The sequence below is a fragment of the Macrobrachium nipponense genome, chromosome 2 (assembly GCF_015104395.2).
Source record: "Macrobrachium nipponense isolate FS-2020 chromosome 2, ASM1510439v2, whole genome shotgun sequence".
NCBI lineage: Eukaryota > Metazoa > Arthropoda > Malacostraca > Decapoda > Palaemonidae > Macrobrachium > Macrobrachium nipponense.
In genome coordinates this window covers 38,998,833-39,019,919 of record NC_087201.1, presented here as the reverse complement: position 1 = coordinate 39,019,919, position 21,087 = coordinate 38,998,833, and the positions used below count along the sequence as shown (strand labels likewise).

At 38.6% G+C, this 21,087-nt stretch overlaps 1 protein-coding gene across 1 annotated transcript; it reads right to left on the bottom strand.

Moving 5' to 3' along the window:
* Positions 1-88: 88 nt before the first annotated feature.
* LOC135220534 (proteasome subunit beta type-6-like) lies at positions 89-20,770 on the bottom strand (the record flags this gene model as incomplete). Its single annotated transcript, XM_064257718.1, is given in 4 exon segments — positions 89-397; positions 685-829; positions 8,243-8,372; positions 20,571-20,770. Coding segments are annotated over 4 exon segments (603 nt in total), but the record flags the coding sequence as incomplete, so codon positions are not given.
* Between the last annotated feature and the right edge of the window lie 317 nt (positions 20,771-21,087).

The following is a 21,087-nucleotide window of genomic DNA, read 5'->3' as shown; positions in this document are numbered from 1 at the left end:
TATTGTTTGAAGAAAAGAATCACCTGACAAATTAATATATGTCTTTCAATAGGAATTTGTATGGATATTTAAAAATAAAACTAATATATCTTTAATGGATTTTAATATCAAATAAAATAGGCTTAATTCACACTAGTAAGTCAAATTTCAATTATTTTTTAACAAATCATATTAGAAGCAATATTTGAAAATAACAGTACAAAGTTTTGTTGAATAAAAACTAAACACAGTGCATGAGAAGTAACTAACTGACAAGATTATATGCTTCCTTATCCTTCATAGAAGGTAGGTAATTCATTATGAAGGAATACACGCCTTTCCACTCCATCCTTAGTAATTATAGCTATACGGACTACTCCTCCACTGCTACCATCTCTGGTTAGTGCCAATGTTAAAGCTGAAAGGAGAAATTTTTACCTTATAAAAGTCATTATTTTCACATTCCTACAATAAATATGATTATTTTTACTTACTACAAAACATGATTATTTTTACTTACTACAAAACAATGTAACAAAATGAGTCCCCTTCAAAGCAATGCAACAAAATGAGTCCTAGTACAGTTTTTCAACACAATATTCATAATGCATCTATTTAAGCTAAAAGGAAATAAAATCATTGAACATAACAGATACAATGACAGTTATCTATGATTGATAAAAGTCATAGAAATAAAGTACTTACTGTTTTTGACAAAGTCTACAGTTTCCTCCTTGTTCATATTTGGCTTATAAGCAGAGTCCACATACCCCCACACATAAGTACTTCCAGAACCTCCAATAGCTATGGGCTGACGTACAATCATGCCTCCAAGTGGTATGGTATAAACCTGAAAATAAATTTCTTTATATATTCTACTGACAATTAGCAAGTATGCTATTATGTTCTAAAACAGATTGACCATCTTCCTGATTCTTGGCCTCATTTTAAGTTTGTTGTGAACCATTGTAAATTATTTTAAAGACTAAGCGATTGATGTAGCAATATGACAATTTCTTGGTGGGAACAGTTTCTGATTTATTAGTTAAACACCCAACCAACTTTAAATTCTTAATTCACAGTATTAGCTTTGAGTGTGTGTTGGTAAAAGAACAAAACATATAAGTTATTAACAGAATAAAGTCCTTATACCTTAGATAACAAATTACAGCTTTATTAATAAAACATAAACATTGGAGATTGAGCCATTAATTATCTTCATGGACTATTTTGGGCATTCACATAAAATGCTTTAATTAATATTTACACTGAGGAGACCAAAGAAAAGAGGATAAGAATTTCAAAAGAAAACAATCCAGCTGGGGTTAAATGAATGCATCAATACCTTTAAGAAACATCATAATGTTTATTTTTATTTCTGCAAATGGACTAAGTTGACCTAGAAACAATCTGTTCTAGGTCTATGTGAGAAAAAAAATCTACAAGTAAAACAATTATATGGAAAATAATCTATAGTCACTAGGAATCCCCTCAAGATCCAATGAACATTGCTAATACATATATTAAGATGATGGATCATTCTGAATAACAAGTAAATCTACTGGTTACTGAAAAACAAAATAAAATACCCAATTTAAAAGAGAAAATAAGTGAATGCAATGTTTCCTGTCCTAAACCCCACTGTCTTGGGTCAGACAAAAACCTTTGACGATGAAAAAATTTAAACGTTTACAAGAATACAGTATAGGTTTCACTTGGCTACAGATAATTCAACTTACAAAATGTCTGATACAAGAGAAATCATTCAGTGATGTCCCTTGCATGGGAAAAATATCAAATACTCCTTGTCACAACAAATGTTTGACCAGCTCTGCAAGAGCTAAATCAATTAGTTCAGCGGTCTGGTTAAACTATAATTAATAATAATGATGAGTGAACGTTTTTTTTATTTTCTGTTCAACAAGCCCATACCCAGGCAGTTTGGCATACATGGCCTCACTGACTTTTTTTCCCACAAATGGCCGTCAACATGAGCTTCATCTTATGAATTTTATGCAATCTACTGAAAAATGTCACCTGATGTTGCTAAGATGCCTAAGGCTACTTACTCCACCTGATGTGAAAGTGATTTAATCAGGCAAATTCATACAGGTGAACAAAATAAGTGTTACAATGGCAGCATGCATTCTGAGAACCATCAACATGCACAAAGGTATGATCCTGCAAGAAACAGAAATCATTGCTGGACTATCTAGTGCCAAAGTAATATTTTTCAGTTGCCATCATATTGTAACAAAGAAGAGCTTTCTTTCAAATTCTGTCATTTTAAACAAGAAAGCTGGTGGTTTGTGCAATACTGAATAAAAAGGTAAGACAAAATTGAAATTTAAAGTTATCAATGATTGTTCAATTTTTGTGTGGTGTGGTGTACTGCAACCTAAGCTATTCTCTTTGCAGATCTAAAGGAAGTTCACAAGAGTCGATGTTGATACCCTCAACAGGAGATGTCCTGCAAGCACCTGTACATATTCTTATCCCCATATTATAAACTATGTCAACTTCTTTTAACCTGGACTTGCTAGCAGATGAATATACCTGACAGCCATGGTCCAGTTTTGATTTACATAAGAAGTCATACAACTTCCGAAAAGTTTTCTTATCAGCTTCTCGGTCAAATCGCGATATCACCTTTAAAATATTAAGGGATTTTTAACCTTGTTTTTAGAGTCAATGCAACTACACCAGGTTAACTTGCTGTCAAACATCATTCCCAAAAACTTGACTTCTTTCTTGTAGAGAATAAGACAATCTTTCAGTTTCAAATTAGGAATAGTTTCATTGCGGGTGCATCTGGTGAACCGAATAGTTACAGTTTTAGATGAAGAAAACTGGAAACCATGTTCATCAGCCCATTTACTGATGACGTTTATTGACTTTTGTAGACAGTTACAAGCTGATACAGCGTCATATGTGGTGACGTAGATGGAGAAGTCATCCACAAACAGTGAAGCCCTAACAGGAGCAGAAATAGATTTCACAAGAGTATTAGTTTAGCAATGGCAAGAGCAGGTAACACTCAATATGCTGCCTTGTGGGACATCATCTTCAATCTCATAACAAGAAAACTTATTTCCTGACTCTTACTCTAAGATGTCCCTTAAAAAAATGAGTTGATTAAGATTATCATATTGCTCCCAATTCCCATTTCACTAAGCCGTTTAACAGTGCTAAAATCACCATGTCGTATCATAGGCCTTCTTGAGATTAAAAAAAAAAAAATTTCCTATCCTACTGTCTGATTGATGGAAAATCCCTGCTGAATCTGATTTGATAATCTCAATAAAGGATCCAATACAGAACGATTCTTCCTAAAGCCGTACTGAACGGAAGATAACAATATTTTTCTCTAAATGCCACATTTGACGAGAGCTCGCCATTTTCCCAAACAATTTACAGACACAGCTCGTTAGTGAAACTGGCCTGCAACTAGTGGGCTAATAAGGATCTTTGTTTGGCTTTATGAATGGAACTACTACGGCTATCTTCCAAGAAGGGGGAATGATGCTTGTTTCCCAGACCTTACTGAGTACTATTTTCATGAGATAAATTTTGAAATGTTCCAGTTGTTATGTTATCTGCAAGATGGGAGAGCTTCTCGTAGTTCCCTTAGTGAGAACTTTGTTATATGCCTATTGAACTGTGGTGTGTAGTTTTTGGAACTTGATATGTTAGCAAAATGCTCTCCAAATTTTTCTGCCACATCAATTGGTTTTGAAATAAGGACATCACAGATTTTTACAGTAGGAGCAGGTGACAGAACGAATTTCCCCCAAAGCTTTTAATCTTCTCCATACTAATCTTTGCGGGTTTTTAGAATTAATACCATTAATATAGTGGAGCAAAGATTCCTTTTTGGCTTTTCCAATATATTTTTGTTGTTTGGCTAAGGCCCACTGGTATGCAGTTTTAGTTGTTAAAGAGGGTTTTGCCTTAGTGTCCATAACATTTTCTCACTACGTATTCTTTGCAGTCTGACAAGTTTGGTCCCACCAAGGAACTGCAGGCCTGCTTGATTTACCCTTTGTCTTTGGGATATATTTCTCAGCATTATCCAATGTAGTTGAGGTCCAATAATCATATGCATCCAAGTGTGACTTGAACGACACTACTTCCTGATATACCTGAAGGTTTTCTTCATACATACTTATTTCACCCAATCCGCTTCATTCTCCTTCCACTTTATTAGATTCAGAAAGTATATTTCTAGCATACTTCAAATGTATGGGGAAGTGATCACTTCCGTGCAAAAATTCGTCTACAGACCATAAGTCCAAGTGGACTGGAGGTGAACAAATGCTTAAATCTATAGCTGAAAAGACATTGGTGTAGATGTTATGAAATGTCACTGAACCATCATTGTACAGAGCAAGATTATTAATTAGAATAAAATTATCGATGGTTCTACCTACGGCATCCAAGGTATCACCTCCCCATAGACTATTATGGGCATTAAAATCCCCCAGTAGTAAGAAAGGAGGTGGTAGTTGATTAGCGAGTGCCTGAATGTCATTCAAAGTAATCTTTGACCTAGGTGGGAGGTAAATGGAGCAAATAGTAATCTCTCTTTCAAGGCATGCTCAAATGGCGACTGCTTGTAGGTTTGTGTTCAAAGCAACAATTGTAAGTTGCACAGACTTTTTAACAATAATTGCAACCCCCATGAGCTCAATCACCATCTCTGGGTTCATCAAATACATTTCATAGTTTAGTCCTGGATTATTTAGCGAGTTGCAAGCTTAGTTTCTTGAAGGCAAACTACATCTCGATCATGATAGTTCAATAATACGTAATTTGAACTCTTCAGAACGAGTCCTAAGGCCTTTGCAATGCCATTGCAAGATATTAAATTGGAATTTTAACTGTGATTCTTATGCCCAGCCAAGTAATTTCTTGGCTTGGGTTTTGAAGTAACACAGCTGAATGATCTTCGATCCGAGTCTCTTAAGTCAGGTGCCTGGGAGACTTATTTTTATCAGATGTTGGGGAGTTTGAACATTTTACCTGCACATCCTCTTGGTTCAGTTTGAGACTAGATATATAAATTTTTAACCATATTTAAAGAGTCAGTACATTTTCCCTTTACTTCAGAAGTAGCTTTTCCTGAATATGATTGAGGGGATTTGGGGGAGATCGGTCATACTTAAATTTGAGAAGGACCGAGACATCATTTCCAATGGCTGTGAGGCTGATAATGGCTTAAATGGGACATCTAGTACATTGAATCTGTTGGAGATTTTAGTTTTAAACTTTATATGAGAGGATATTCTACATTTTTTTGGCTTCAGGGGTGATTGAAAACTGTCATAAGATTTGTTAAGATTTCCTTTAGATCTTTTTTTTCTTTGGGCTTAACAGTTGAGCTCAATTCTGAAACAGCATTTGCTTGCAAATCAGGTAGTGGTTCATCAGTCACAGCTGGTACTACTTCACTTCAAAGTTCATTACTTACTAGAGAAACTTGAATATCCTGAGAGGGTGTGTTACTTTTAATGATGGGTTAGCAGGCTGAAGGAATGTATTATTTGCCGTAATAGTGGAAGCAAATGAGGATCCAGCATTTTTGTTAGCCCCGTGAACCAAGCGTCTGGCTTCTCCGATGCTGATAGTGTTATTATGAACAGTGTTAACAACTTGGTGGAAAATATATAATTGCCAGCACAGTGGAGACAATATTTATTAGCCTTGCAGTTGTCCTTTACATGTTCACTGGAGCATACCAAACACTTTCCTGGTTTTGTACAAGAGTTTCATACAAGACCATATTCGAAGCATTTATAACACTGAGTTGGTCAATATCTAAATGGTAATCCAAACCAGAGAGAGGTCTATATTGATAAATTCTGGTAAATAAGTGCATGTGAAAGTCAATTCAAAGGCACACTCAGTGCCTTTCAATTTTCTAACTTTAATGACATATGCAGGACACAAATTTAATATTTCCTCCTCTTCAAACTCATAAAGATCTCTGCTATATTAAATGATCAGAGGGGATACATCTAAAATATTACCATCTTCAGTTGGTTGGAATATTTAAAAGCATCTTAATTTGAATAGTATCATCGTTTGCTTTGATCAAGCCTCCTTTACCATATCTTTTAATATTTATTACCTTTACGAATGGCACCAATCTTCCTCTGTAGATATCTTTTTACACAGCTGAATATGCCTCCAAAGCTCTAGACAATCTTGATGGTAAAAATGTCTTTAGTTAAGTTTGCCGTGCAAAGTTCTTTAATATAAACAGGGCCATGCTGATAAAAAGTTTTCTTTGCCCTGTTTGTCGTTTGCTACATGCCAAACCAATACTGGGTCGTCTTTTACCCAGTGTTTTTGGCTACTAACCTCAAATTTGCAGGGCACATAGTCTGTCTCACCCTCTTCGAAATTGTTTATATTAAAGAACTTTGCACGGCAAACTTAACTAAAGACATTTTTACCATCAAGATTGTCTAGAGCTTTGGAGGCATATTCAGCTGTGTAAAAAGTAATGTAACATTCACAAGAGATGGGAATTTTAACAATTCAAAATTTGATTCTATCTACCATGCCAAATTGTTTCATGCAATTTTGCAATATGTCAAAATTGACTTGATCACTTTTACTACAATACAGAACTCGTAGATTTTCAATTATACCACCAGTATTTACACCCTGGTGTCCCGGTGTTTGGTCAAGTAGAAGGCCAGCGGCAGAATCCTTAATCAAGTGAGAATCATCAACAGAAGGGGGGGGAGAACAAAATCCATGTGACTACGATATGACCATTCATCCAGATTGGTCCCATACCCACCATGGAGCCACAATTAGAGGGTGATATAGCACCCTAGGAGTCCAACCCAGGTATGCAACCCACACCCAGTGCCTTGGGGGTCATCAGTCCTTCGAGATCAGACCCAGCACTGAGTGCAGAGTTTAGCATATAAGTTTCCCCTCGCTTGAACACGTCAGGTACTCCAGTTCTACTGGTGAGGAGGAATGCCGTCCAACCCCACCCTCCATCAAATCAGAAGGACTGTCAAAGCTTGGTCAGGGCCATTCCAAAAGTCGTTGACAAAAGCAGTCCAAAAAACGGAGTAGAAATTTAGAGATTGGATAGATGGATTCAGGAAAAGGTAGAGAAAGTAGAATAGAGAAGGATTAAAAAATGAGAGAGAAAGGGTCGTAGGATGTTCCGTTAGAACTCAGGGTACCTGTGGGAATGCTATTACACTCCCACAGAACCCCCTCACCACTGGAAAAAGTCCTACTCGAGGGGTGTAATCAACTATCACCCCTGTTAGCCTGTAAAAGAAAGAAGATATGATTTTAAAAATTAAGGATACTCCTCTCACATCCAAGGGTACTGCCCTCCTAAATGAAAGGAGATCCCTCACACACCAACACCACATGCCCCCACCTTTATCTTTGCCCGATAAGCTAGCGAAAGGAGGAAAGAGAAGAGGAAATACCAGATGAAACACAAAGGACAAACCTCCAAAGTTCACCGCAGTAATTTCCAAAATGTAAGCGTTAATTTTGAATGAATACTTCTCGTCCTGATGTTTAAGGGCGAAAATATGTAATAAGAGTTTTGGCATACCCTTGCTACCGACCCTTAACACAAAGCAGCTAGCAAAGGTGGCTAGCAAGCCTATCACAAAAAGTGGGTTTGTATATTAATTATTAAAGTCAATTAATTATTAATATCAAACACAGTATAAACATATTCATTTAAATAACAAAATAAAGATCCCACAGGGAAAATCAGAACTAACGGCTAGTCAGCAAGAGCTCACAAACATACGTTTTCGTCGGAAGACGGCTGAAAGCAAAGAGGAGTGTTTACATCCAGGCAGATGGGCCTACCCGCCTACCAGATGGTAGTTACTGCCTAATTAACGGCCGTATTCCAGCTTAAGGTGGAAGTAATTCCTTATGTAAAGGAAAAGAGGGTATGTATATCGTGTAGGAACAAATTAACAGTTACAATATGTATACACATCTTACATGAATGTCCATCATTTTCAATTTATCCTACCAGTTAACGAATAAAATTTTAACTGTGCCATTACACACAAACACTTTGTGCCCAACCAATAGGAGCTAAGCACTTTGATGCAGTGGTCTGATATAACTGTTTGACAACAATTTCTTAAGATTAATCTACAGAGTATGAAAACATGTCTTATACTAACCAATTTAAAAGCACCACAGAAATTCAGGAACTATTTTTCCCTAAATACGTTAGTACTGTATTACTCACTTGTCCTCCTTTGGATTTGTCCCATCCAGCAACAATGATCCCCGCCATCAGCATGTCACGATAATTGTAGCATATCTCCTTGAAAGTGTTTGCTGCAACTTGTACCAAAGGAGGTTCTCCCAGCTTCACCCTACAAAACAAAGGACACACCATAAAAGGCTTCAATCTATAAAATGTTAATGTCATTATATACTATACTAGTACAGGCAGTCCCTGGGTTACGACAGGAGTTCCGTTCTTAAGAAACGTTGTAAGCCGAAAATTGTCTAAGCTGGAACATCGTCAAAAATACTAAGAAAACCTTACTTTTAATGCTTTGGGTGCCCTGAAAACTATGTAAACTGCATTCTTATTGCATTTTTCATCAAAACAACCTTCAAATATTGATTATTTGGATTTTAGGTGTCATATTTCATCTGCCAGATCAGCGTTGTAGGGAACGTCGTAAGCCGAACCCGGGGAATGCCTGTATTTAAATTAGTATTTAATTTTATCAAACAGCTAAAAGCTCCCAGATTATTACTCTTCTGTTGTTTATCTATACGTACAGTACTACAGCCTGTTCATGGTTACCTTAAAATAATATGATCTTCCATATCTCACCTACTATCTTCCCACTTGAAAGGTTGTATTAAAAGACAAATTCTTAGGATCAACACAGGCAGCCCTCGATTAGTGTTGTTATCGGTTAGGAACATTTCGGTTTTACGGCGCTTGCTCAATGTGTATTAATAACTGGGTTTTACCCTCCGTAGGGTTTTATAGCACTGTTGTCTGGTTGTCCCTGGCTTAGGCTAAGTGCCGAGACCACCTCATAAAATACAAACAATGAATATGCATCTTTCCTTTGGCTCTTATAAAAAGTTATCCTTATTTCGCTGTTATCCAATAATGCTATATTGTATCATACAATACAAAAGCAAACCAATCATGTTTTGGTCTGGAAAAATCAGCTGAGGGTGGAGGTAATATTATTTCGCCGCATTTAACTCAATTCAGAGCGATTCTCTTGCTTCTATTAGCATAAATTAATCTTTAGAACCTACTCATATGTGACAAGGGTATGTTTCTTTATACGAAGTGTTTCTAAGCTAAAAATTGACTTAAATATGTTATTGTTATAATACAATTAAGTTTGTTCATACTTACCTGGCAGATATATATATAGCTGTATTCTCCGAAGTCCGACAGAATTTCAAAATTCGCGGCACACGCAGTGCGGCCAGGTGGTAGTACCCATTCCCGCCGCTGGGAGGGGGCGGATATCAGGAACTATTCCCATTTTTTCTATTCATATTTTTATCAGTGCCACTGTCTCCTGAGGGGAGGTGGGTGGGCACTTTAATTATATATATCTGCCAGGTAAGTATGAACAAACTTAATTGTATTATAACAATAACATTTTGTTCATGAAACTTACCTGACAGATATATATATATAGCTGAATCCCACCTTCGGATGGTGGGAAGAGACAGAATAGGATTTTTGGGAAACTAAATTAAGTAGATGATATACATCTTGGTTCCTGACCTGTTAGCATAGCCGACTTCGTGATTACTGTACCAAAGTCTGCTTCTGCGTTACTAGAGTTGCCAGCGAGGTAGAGACCTGTAATGCTGGTGCGCTCTAGATGATCTGTCACGGGGCGTGACCACAATGTGACTAGACCATATGACCATACTTCTGAGGGCAACGAAGCTAAAAACCACCACCTGACCTAACCTATCAAAGTTAGTTCCATAACTTCTAGGCTAAAGAAAAGGAACGCGCCTCAAGCGACCAACCCTTCAAAGTTAAAAGCACACCTATCCCTTTTCTATAGGATAGGATTCGTGTTGCTTGCTGCCCCCAATAATATATCTACGGATATTGTATGGTCCTAGCGACTTACAGATCTCAAATGTCGTCTTCACATCCCGTCGGGAGTGTGAAGCGAACACAGAGTTGCTTCGCTAAAGCGTGGCACTCAGGATGTTACTGAGTGTCATGCCCTGTTGAAATGCTTCCGAGGCCGCGCCCTCACCTCTTGAGCATTCATATTAAGAAAAAAAAATCTCAAATCTTTATGCAAACATAATGAATGAGACCTCTTAAAAGACCTCCTTGGCTATAATGCCAGGGTGTTCTTGGACATGATCCAGTCTGGTCTTTTTACAGAACACCGCAGATTGTCGGGAGTGTTGAAGCGAACACAGAGTTGCTTCGCTAAAGCGTGGCACTCAGGATGTTACTGAGTGTCATGCTCTGTTGAAATGCTTCCGAGGCCGCGCCCTCACCTCTTGAGCATTCATATTAAGAAAAAATCTCAAATCTTTATGCAAACATAATGAATGAGACCTCTTAAAAGAACTCCTTGGCTATAATGCCAGTGTTCTTGGACATGGACCAGTCTGGTCTTTACGGAACACCCGCAGAATTGTCGTTGACCTCGACTTTCTATAGTTTTATCAAGATAAAACTTGAGAGACCCGACAGGGCACAGGACTCTCTAATGCCCTTGCCAATAATTTGTGCCATACCCTTGGTCTCCAAGCCTTCGGGTAAAGGGTTAGACAGGTTTTCGTTCTTATCAAGAACGGAAGGCTTAGAGGACAGACCGCATTATGTCCTTTAAAGCTAAAACCTCTGATGATGGCTAAAACCTCACTAACCCTCTTTGCCGTGGCTAGAGCGGTTAGAATGTTAGCCTTTCTGGTCACGTGTATTAAGTTCGCAGAAAGGATAGGTTCGAAACGCTTTTTGGCATCAGAAACTCAGACTACGTCTAATTCCATGCCGGAACCTGCGATCCAGAGAATTTCAAGATCTCCCCAGACCTCAAAGATCGTGAAGCTTTTGTTGTTTGACAGAACCGAATTTCTGAGCCTAGAGGCCGTCAACAACATATTTGCATATTCTACAATAGTTAGGACTTCTATCTTATCTCATACTTCATACGGAAAGATAGAACCATAACGAAATTCACAGAGGTCGAGGTGGAGGAAACAGTTCATTTCCCTTCACTATCTCCAGAAACGGCCCCCTCCGATTGAACACTGAAAATAGGCAGCACTGTTTTGCCTTGGCCAAGACTGCCATTAATCTTGAAGATCTTATCGCTTCTCGATAGTCTGAACGCCTTCAGACTCAGAGAGGAGAGATATTAGATACTTCACTAAGTGACGATGTTAGATTACACCGATTCTTCCTCGGGAAGGGTCTTTGGACAATTCTCTGAATTACCTGACCTCTGTGAATCCAACCTCTTAGAGGCCAACATGTGGCGACTAAAGCTAATCCTCGAGGATCATGAATAAGGGAAAACTTAAGAGGAAGCTCCTTCGTCTTCAATATTACGAAACACTTAACGAAAGGACGCCCTCAGTCCTCTCCTCACTTTCGACATACTTCTAAGTGAGGATTACTCAGACGTCAGTAGTTGTTGCCTTCGATCGAGAAGACCCCCACGGACGTGCACTAGTTTAACGAACCTCTTGAGGATCGTTACGTTCCGTGCCCAAGCCCATAACCAATTCTCTCTTCTTGAGCTATGAGAGAGCTGAGAAATTATGCGAGATGATTTGGGCCACTCGATCCAAACTCACCCTTCGAGGAACTGGAGAGCCGACCAATTTGGCTTCCAATTCTTTCAGACAATGTGCCAGAACATCTGTTCCTCTGTTCGGATGTCTGGCACCCTCTCGCTATCACCCGAGGTGATCCTCAAGCCGTTGAGAGAAAATTAGAATTATTACAAGATCTTTGATGTTATTCCAATTTCTTCGTGAGGAAAAATTGTAGAGGTCTGAATTGCTGTTTATTCAGGGAAAACAAGCTTCTCCAGCGAGGAAATGGTCCCCAGCAAACTCATCCATTCCCTCACTCAGCCTGCTTCCTTCCCTAAATAAGACTGCGCTTTGCATAAGCAGGAGAGCATTATTATAGTGCTATGCCGCGGTAGATTCGTACAGAATTCTGTTACCGTGCGGTAAACCCGCACCGAACAAGTATAAGAGATATCTTGTTGAAATTTTCTAAGTAAACAGAAGGCATGTTCATTCAAGATTTACTAGAAATTTTCTCAACCCGAGGCTAAAATCCATGATTGTAGGGCAGAGAGACGGTTTATTCAGCCATTCCCGCAAGGGAGAGAGACGTAACCAACCGCGCATGACACCGAGCTAGCCGGTACTGTGTAGATCACAGTAACAGCAGCCTTGTTCATCGTCTCGCACTATCTGGCCTGAGTTGCCAGCTACTCCTTTTAACGAAGGGATAGGTTATGGAAATTATCGATCAAAAGGAAACTCTCAAGCAGGCATATTTAAACGAAACAAAATTCGCTAAATACAGAAGCTGAGTTGGTGTTGCAGTTCAATTAGAATACTTCTCGTCTAAGTCGCAATCCGTAGAATAACTAGGATATGCGCCTACCCCTCGGACAATTCAACTGCTTAGTAGAATCATGTCGCGAGGTTAATATACGTAGTATATTTATAGGATTCTGAAACAACGATCTCCATTCTAAATTTTTTCGTTCATAAAACAAAATAAGGATTGGAGATCGACCACCTTCGATCTCTATCAAAAAGAGTGAAGGAGAAGTCTTCCTCGAAGGAAAGCTTCAATGGTGAACAGAATACTATCTGCCTGAGTTGCCAGCTACTCCCTTTACGAAGGAATAGGTATGATATTATCGAGCAAAAGGAAACTCTCAAGCAGGCCTATTTAAACGAAACAGAATTCGCTAAATACAGAAGCTGAGTTGGTGTTGTCGTAACAATACCTGAAGAGTTGTTCTTACTCCGAAAACTCTTGGAAGGTTGAAGGGAGTGTCAAATAAATACATTAGAACAACAGTTCTTTCGGCTTCTATCCGCAGAGGTAAATACGATATGCGTATATGACTTGACCCATGCGTTAGCAAAATGACGCAAAGATAAACTACTTAAGTATTGTAGTAATTTGAACATCGAATTCTCTACTACATCTTTCCTCGACGAGGAAGAGAGAAAGAAAGAAAAACGACTGTCCACGTTCTAATGAACGAGACTTTTAAAAGAACTCCTTGACTCTTTGCCAAGACTCTTTTCCAAGAAAAGGGAGTAATATCGAATAGAGATCATGAAGAGAGAACCGAGGATCAAAAAGACCGTTCAATGTTCTTATGATATTGGACATAAGACTTCCTGGATCTAGTCTACAAGTCTTTTTCTTAACCCCGGATGAGCCTCTGAAAATGAATGAGAGCTCTTCCGAAATTTGTTAATGAGTTTATCCGCTTAAACGATAAAAACGTTAAAATCTATGTCAATGAGAACTACCCCATTTATGAGGGGTCCCCCACTTAAATGACAAAACGTTTAGTATCTTGACAATGGGGAAAACGTCCTTACTTGACAAAACTATTAGCACTTTGCTAATAGGGGAAAACCCTTTAACATGACCGAAAGTCACCCAGGAATCCGAGTATATAATCTTCCCGATTCTCAGAGAAATCGATGAAGAGGAAAGAGGGATCGAAGAAAAAAAAAATCGGGTATGTCTCTCCGCTAACTCCGAATCCTTTTTAAAAATTTCTGTAAAGGAATGTGCTGTGGAGAGTCCTGAAAAAACCTCCTCTTGACGAGCGTTTATAAAGCGTCAAGCGTCCTAAGAAACGTCCTGAACAGCAAATAAGACGCCTTCTACAAGTCTTTTCTCTCGCAAAGCGTCCTGCTGAGCTTCCACCGAAGCGTCCTGGCGAATGTCCACAAAAGCGTCCTCATTAGCGTCCTGCTGAGCGTCCTCAAAAGCGTCCTCATAAGCGTCCTGCCGAGCGTCCTCAAAAGCGTCCTGCTTAGCGTCCTGGAAAGCGTCCTGCTGAGCGTCCTCAAAAAAACGTCCTGCGTAGCTACGAGCGTGTCTGAGCAGAGAACACCAAGTCTTCTGAACGACGTTTCAGAGAGGAACTCGTTGAGCGCCCTGATGCATGCAAGGCCCGCCAAGAGGCGTCCTGGCGAGCGACCTTGCCAACATCTCAATGTTATGACGAACCGCGTTTTACGTATGACTTTGAATATTTTCAAGGGACGTCCTCATGCGAGTTTCATGGAGAGCTGCACGCTGCTCCTGAAGTGTGTGAACACTAAAAGAAGACGTATGGCTGTCGTCTTCAAGACGGTCCTTAAAGACCTTCATACCTTCTTACAAAGACAGTGGCCGCCTGTGCGACAACTTGCGTCTTAGTAATGCAAAAGAACATCTCCAGAAACGCACTCAGCAAAGGAACGCCGAGCTTCCGAAAGAATAATTAGGATACTTAAGCGGCTAATGAAGTTTCAAAATCCTAGGCGGAGGTCTGTAAACAGTTGTTTACCGACCGGCGACAGAAAAAATATGAATAGAAAATGGGAATAGTTCCTGATATCCGCCTCCCAGCGGCGGGAATGGGTACTACCACCTGGCCGCCCACTGCGTGTGCCGCGAATTTTGAAATTCTGTCGGACTTCGGAGAATACAGCTATATATATATCTGTCAGGTAAGTTTCATGAACAAAACATGAATTAGACTTAGTTATTTTTTGGGTTAATAGATGGTGCTATTGTCTGGTTATATCAATATTTCGGTACTTTAAGGACCCTCATAAAATACAATCATAATGAATATGCATCTTTTCCTTGGCTCTTTTAAAGAGTTATGCTTTACTTCACTGTATCCAATAATACTGTATGTAGTCTCAAATTACTATGTATATTCTTAAAAAATACAAAGCTATCTATGTTTTGGTTTGGAAAAATCAGCTGAGTGCAGAGGCAGGGTTATTTAGCCCTATTTAAGTCGATTCAGAGTTATTTTCTTGCTTCTATTTAGCGTAAATAGCTCTCTGGAAACTATTTATATGGGACAAGGTTATTTCTTGTTATATGAAGTGCTTTTAAGTTGAAAACTATTTACAGGCAGTCGCCGGGTTATGACAGGAGTTCTGTTCTTGAGACGCATCGTAAGCCGAAAATCGTCGTTAATCCGGAACATCATCAAAAATCCTAAAAACCTTAATTTTAATGCTTTGAGTGCTGTAAACTGCATTCTTATAGCATTTCAAATATTGATTATTTTGCATTTTTGGAGTCATATTTCTTCTGCCAGATTGGCATTGTAAGCGGCGTAACCCTGGAACGTGTCATAAACTTGGAAATAATTTCTGATAAATATAATAGAAAAGCATTGTAACCTCGGACGTCGTAAATCGAACCCATTGTAAGCCAGGAACTGTGTATACGGGACAAGATTATTTCTTGTTATATGAAGTGCTTTTAAGTTGAACTATGACTTAAAAATATGCCTTGTTGTGAATTAGCTTGTTAGTTTTTTCTTTAATAGATAGTCTCGGGAGTATTTTTTGTCTCCAAAAAGGTAGGCTCTCCTTTTAACAACAAACCTTCCGCAGCATCAGGTTAGAGCAAGAAGTAGTTGCAAGGACAGGTGAACTAACTTCGTGTCCTTGTAAAATAACTTGTGCTAATAGTATAAGCTTTGAGTTCTGCAACCTGATAAGAGGAGAAGAGGAATTTTGCTATTGAAATAATACCATTTTGTAACAAAAAATTGCTAAAATAACCAATGTATGTGATTTGGGAGTCAAAGAAATTGCACGAGGCAAAATCGCTAAAACTTGATAGAACCCTCTGAGAGAATCAAATTTAAGTACTGCCTTAAGAATCTTGAGTCAAATTTCAGTAATTGTATCAATTCCTAGATCTTAGAATAAACTATGAAAAATAATGTGTGATAAACTAGATCCTAACTTGGCGTCACCAAGGTGTTATTAAGGGGGCCGGCCAGCTAATGCCATTCTTTAAGGACAGGACTTTGATATTCATACCACTTAATAAGGTGACTTGGGACATCTCCAAACCGCATACGATTTTTCCCTCTGACCTTCGGTTTTGTAACGCCAAGGCGATTTAACCCGAAAATAACCATTTTTCAAATTCTATCTCCTCCCTTGATATTTAATATTAAGACCTGGGTCTTGACAAGCTCTCACCAGTACTGTTTCCCATCGCAGCATTTATTTTGATTTGGAGGACGACTTTGGATATTTACCTTTTGGACCACGCACTTGGATATTTCCCTCATGGATTCGGGAAGACGCAGATATATGTCGCTTGTGCGTGTGTCCCTGGAAGTTGGATCACGGCATTTTCCGTGCAGGTGTTGTTGTCACCTGCGACCTTCACTCTGCAGTGGGGAGTTTCGCAGAGGCTATCATCTGCGACCGCTGTTTCTGCCCCGTTTTTCCCGTTGGAGGATTTTTACGGGACCAGTGTCGTCGCTGTATCCCGGCACTGGATTCTGGATTTACCTGCCGTGTCATCCTCGTCCAGCTGTTATACGGGAGTGAGAGCTACTTGACTCGTGAGGTGGCTAGTAGGGAGTCTGTCGCCAGGTAAGACGTATTATCGTTCCTCTTGTATCGGGAAATGTGTTGCCCTTCAGTACCTGGCGTACAGTATTTGCCCTTCCGTTAGCAGCTTGATGGACTGATCACGGCCCGAGTTCAACTCCTCTTCTGGTATTTCACTTGAGGTGAAATTGTTTATTTTTGCCAATTTTTATTATTTATAAATATATATATATGTATAGGTTTACATGTATATGTTGTCATATTTGTTTGCGTGTTAGTATTTAGTGGACCGAGTTCCACATTGTTTAGCTTTGTGTTGTAGGTAGGATTATTAAGGTTTTCCTTGTTATCATCTCTTACTTCCTTCTACCTTATTATTATTAGGTTATTGATTATTTTGGCTAGCCTTATTTGGATCCACCTTGTTATTATTAAGTGTTTTTTCTCTTGGAATTTTCTCTTGTTTAGGGCTTAGTGTAGTAGCTTTAGGTTTTCTTGTGAGTTCCCGAGAACTAGGTATTTGTTCTCTTGAATATTTTGTACAATTAAGTGTATTAAGTGTAATCTCACAAGGTTGATTTAAGTCATTGTTCTAGTTTATAATAAATAGTGTTAAGTTTTCTTGAGTTTCTGTTTCCGTCTTTCCTTGTCACTGAGGTACATGTACTGACTGCAATCCTTGAGAATATAAAGACCTAAAAAGAACCTGTACTGCAACCTGGGAGGTTGTAACTACGAGAAACAGATCTCCTCACTCGATCTTTCTCTAACCTTTCAACATATTTCATAAATATCTTCCACTCCTTCTCTGACAAATTCTCACACTCAACACACCTACTCTCCCAAGTACACACATTCTCTCTACATTTCTTGCAAATAGTGTGAGGGTCGACCGAAGCCTTCGGCAACCTTACCTTGCACCCCTCTTTCACACAAACTCTAAACATACTACCAGTGTCTGACATATCTAAAGAACAATCCAAAGCGAATGCCAAGCTAACGTTTCCAAGTACAATGCCAAAAATCCATGAAAAGTCAGCAACAAGAATGAAAATCCTTGCAGGGAACCACCAACAATGTTGCCGGTTCGGCTGGCAGAGAAAATCTGGCTCAAGTGGGAATGGTTCCTGGTGCTAGCGCCACGGTAACGGGGTGGTGGTTGCCTGAACTACTAATAGGTTACTAGCGTTTGCTGAGAGATTTGAAAATTTCTGCCAGGTGGAACAGAGAATATAGCTATATATACCTGCCAGGTAAGTGTCATACATTAAAAAAAGCTTTTCATTCATATTCATAGTGTATAAAGGAATTTACTCAGATGACAGCCCATCCTCAGAGTACACTAAACTTCAGGTGGGTACATTTCTTATTAATAACCTAGTTAGTTTTTGTGAGCTATTCATAACTACAAACCTCTTTTCAAATGAACAATGGCAAATAAAAGCACTGTTTATAAAACACGGCTTGAGAACAAGTCTTCAAATGTAGGTACCATCAGATACTGTTATCATCTTGACAAAAGGTTAAGTATCTGGAGGTGTAGATATTACTGGTGCACACGTAAGTATGTATTTTAATGACAATATAGTACGTACAGGCGGTCCCCGGGTTACGACGGTTTCCGGCTTACGACGTTCCGAGGTTACGACGCTCTTTCTTAAATATTCAATGGAAAAATCCGTCCTGGGTTACGACGCTTGTTCCGAGGTTACGACGCTGACGCTTCCGACGCTCCGAGTTAAACGACGCTTTTAAAAAAAACGCATACTATGATAAAAATCCTTTATATTTTAGCACAGTAGATTAATAAAAATAAGTTTCTGGTTAGATTACAACAAAAATTTTGAGTTATGATGATTTTCGACACTTTTTATGTTGTATTTTTCTATGTTTTTTAGTGACGCCTCATATGCGGAACTAGTTTCCGAGCGAATGAATACATACTAGTTACATATAACAGTCCAAAAGCGCAAATAATGAAAAAATCATTGCTTGTTTCCAGTAATAATAACAAACGAAGTTTCTGGTTAGATTACAACGCAAATTCCAAGTATCAAAGAGAGACATTATCCAGTAATTTGATCAGAGAGAGAGAGAGGAGAGAGTAACGAGAGAAATTGGACTGAGAGAGAGAGAGAGAGAGATCAGAGAGATTGAAGGAGAGAAGAGAGAGAGAGAGAGTAGAGAGGAGAGGAGAAGAGAGAGAGAGGCGTCTTCCGACGCTCCGAGTTAACGACGCTTTTTAAAAAACGCATACTATTGATAAAAATCCTTTATAGTTTAGCACAGTATATTATAAAAATAAGTTTCTGGTTAGATTACAACAAAAATTTTGAGATTATGATGATTTTCGACACTTTTTATGTTGTATTTTCTATGTTTTTTAGTGACGCCTCATATGCGGAACTAGTTTCCGAGCGCAATGAATACTACTAGTTACATATAACAGTCCAAAAGCGCAAATAATGAAAAAATCATTGCTTGTTTCCAGTAATAATAACAAAACGAAGTTTCTGGTTAGATTACAACGCAAATTCCAAGTATCCAAAGAGAGACATTATCCAGTAATTTGATCAGAGAGAGAGAGAGAGAGAGAGAGAGAGAGAGAGAGAGAGAAGAGAGAGACAGAGAGAGAGAGAGAGAGGCGTCTTCCGACGCTCCGAGTTAAGGACAGAGAAGTGTTCGTTTCGTTAAACGGCCTCTGACTCATGCCAGTAAATGTTTGTTGATACAATAATATAAGCCTATTTAAAGATACGTTTACTTTAACTAGTCTATATGATACGTAAATAGTAATCAACTGTTCTTGTAGCCCTCAATATTTGGCAAAATCGAAGTATCCAAAGAGAGACATTATCCAGTACGTAATTGATCAGAGAGAGAGAGAGAGAGAGAGAGAGAGCGATGAGAGAGAGGAGGAGAAAGAGCGAGAGAGAGAGATAGAGAGAGAGAGAGAGAGAGAGAGAGAGAGAGAGAGACGCTTTGGCAACTGTAGAAGGATTTCGACCATACTCGTTTGCCAAATCGACGATACGAACGCCACGTTCATGCTTTGCTATAATTTCATGTTTTGCTTCCATCGAAATCATTTTCTTGGGTTTTTTCTTATCACCTGCTTTGTCTTTAGCTTTGAGACCCATGGTTAATAATAAAATAGACAAACTAACACGAAAAATAGGCGCAAATACAACGAACTAAACAACGACGTGTTAACATGCAGCACAACAAACAAACAGACTGAACGCCATTTATCGGTCGCCTATACAACTAACACTCATCGCAAAATCGTATCTCAAATATTTTCGTTGTATATCAAAGCTTGTATTTTCGCAAATTTTCTGTTATATCTCAAAACCATTCGTATATTAGGGCAATCGTATGTCAAGTTTCCATTGTAATTTGATCAGAGAGAGAGAGAGAGAGACGCTTTGGCAACAATGGTCTCGGGGATTGACGTAACTTTATTTTCTGAACAGATAGGACAGAGAAGTGTTCGTTTCAATTAAACGGCCTCTGACTCATGGCAGGAAATGTTTTGTTGATACTAATATATAAGCCTATTTAAAGATACATTTACTTTAATTAGTCTATATGATACGTAAATAGTAATCAGCTGTTCTTGTAGCCCTCAAGATTTTGCAAAATCACTCCAGGTTGTACATAAAACTTCAAGAATGTAGTGTCACCAGAGGATTACAATAGTTTTTACCTTCAAGAACCAGCATTCTTTTATGAAAATAACTCCAGGTTGTACATAAAAACTACAGAAACAACATGTGTGTAACCAAAGGATTACAAGTAAGGTTTTTATAACTTTTTATTAGTTTAAGACATATTTCCAAGCGTCGTTCGGCTTACGACGATTTTCGGCTTACGACGCGTCTCAAGAACGGAAACCCACCCCCGTCGTAACCCGGGGACTGCCTGTATACTGATAATACAAAATGAATAAAACTTACTCAAGTAATTCCATGTGAGATGCAACAATGTCTGCTACAGCCTGTGTATCTGCAGCAGAGCCTGAGCGGCAGCAATATATCCTGTCTGTTACACGTGTCAGCTTATCAGTGACACGGTTGGACACATAAGTTCCCATGGATGTTCTGGAATCTGCTCCAACAACTACTCCTCCATCAAATTCTACAGCCATAATTGAAGTCTGAAAATAAAGAGAATAAACTGTAGAAGGTGATTTTGATGTACAATAAATGGGTATTTTTTGAGAAAAAATTTTACAGGAGGTTACACCTGGATACTGTTTAATCAATTTACCTTATCCACTTATTACTTATGCTACCAATTCCAAATACATATCTGTAAACTACACCAACAAGACAGTACCACCAATTAAAAATTCAAGTCAAAAGAAAAATATTAAAAAGACATTTTTATAATAAAATAGTTTTATATATACTTACCAAGTACTAATTATACTTGAACCAAAGTTTACACTTGCATGGCATTCCCTTAATTAAC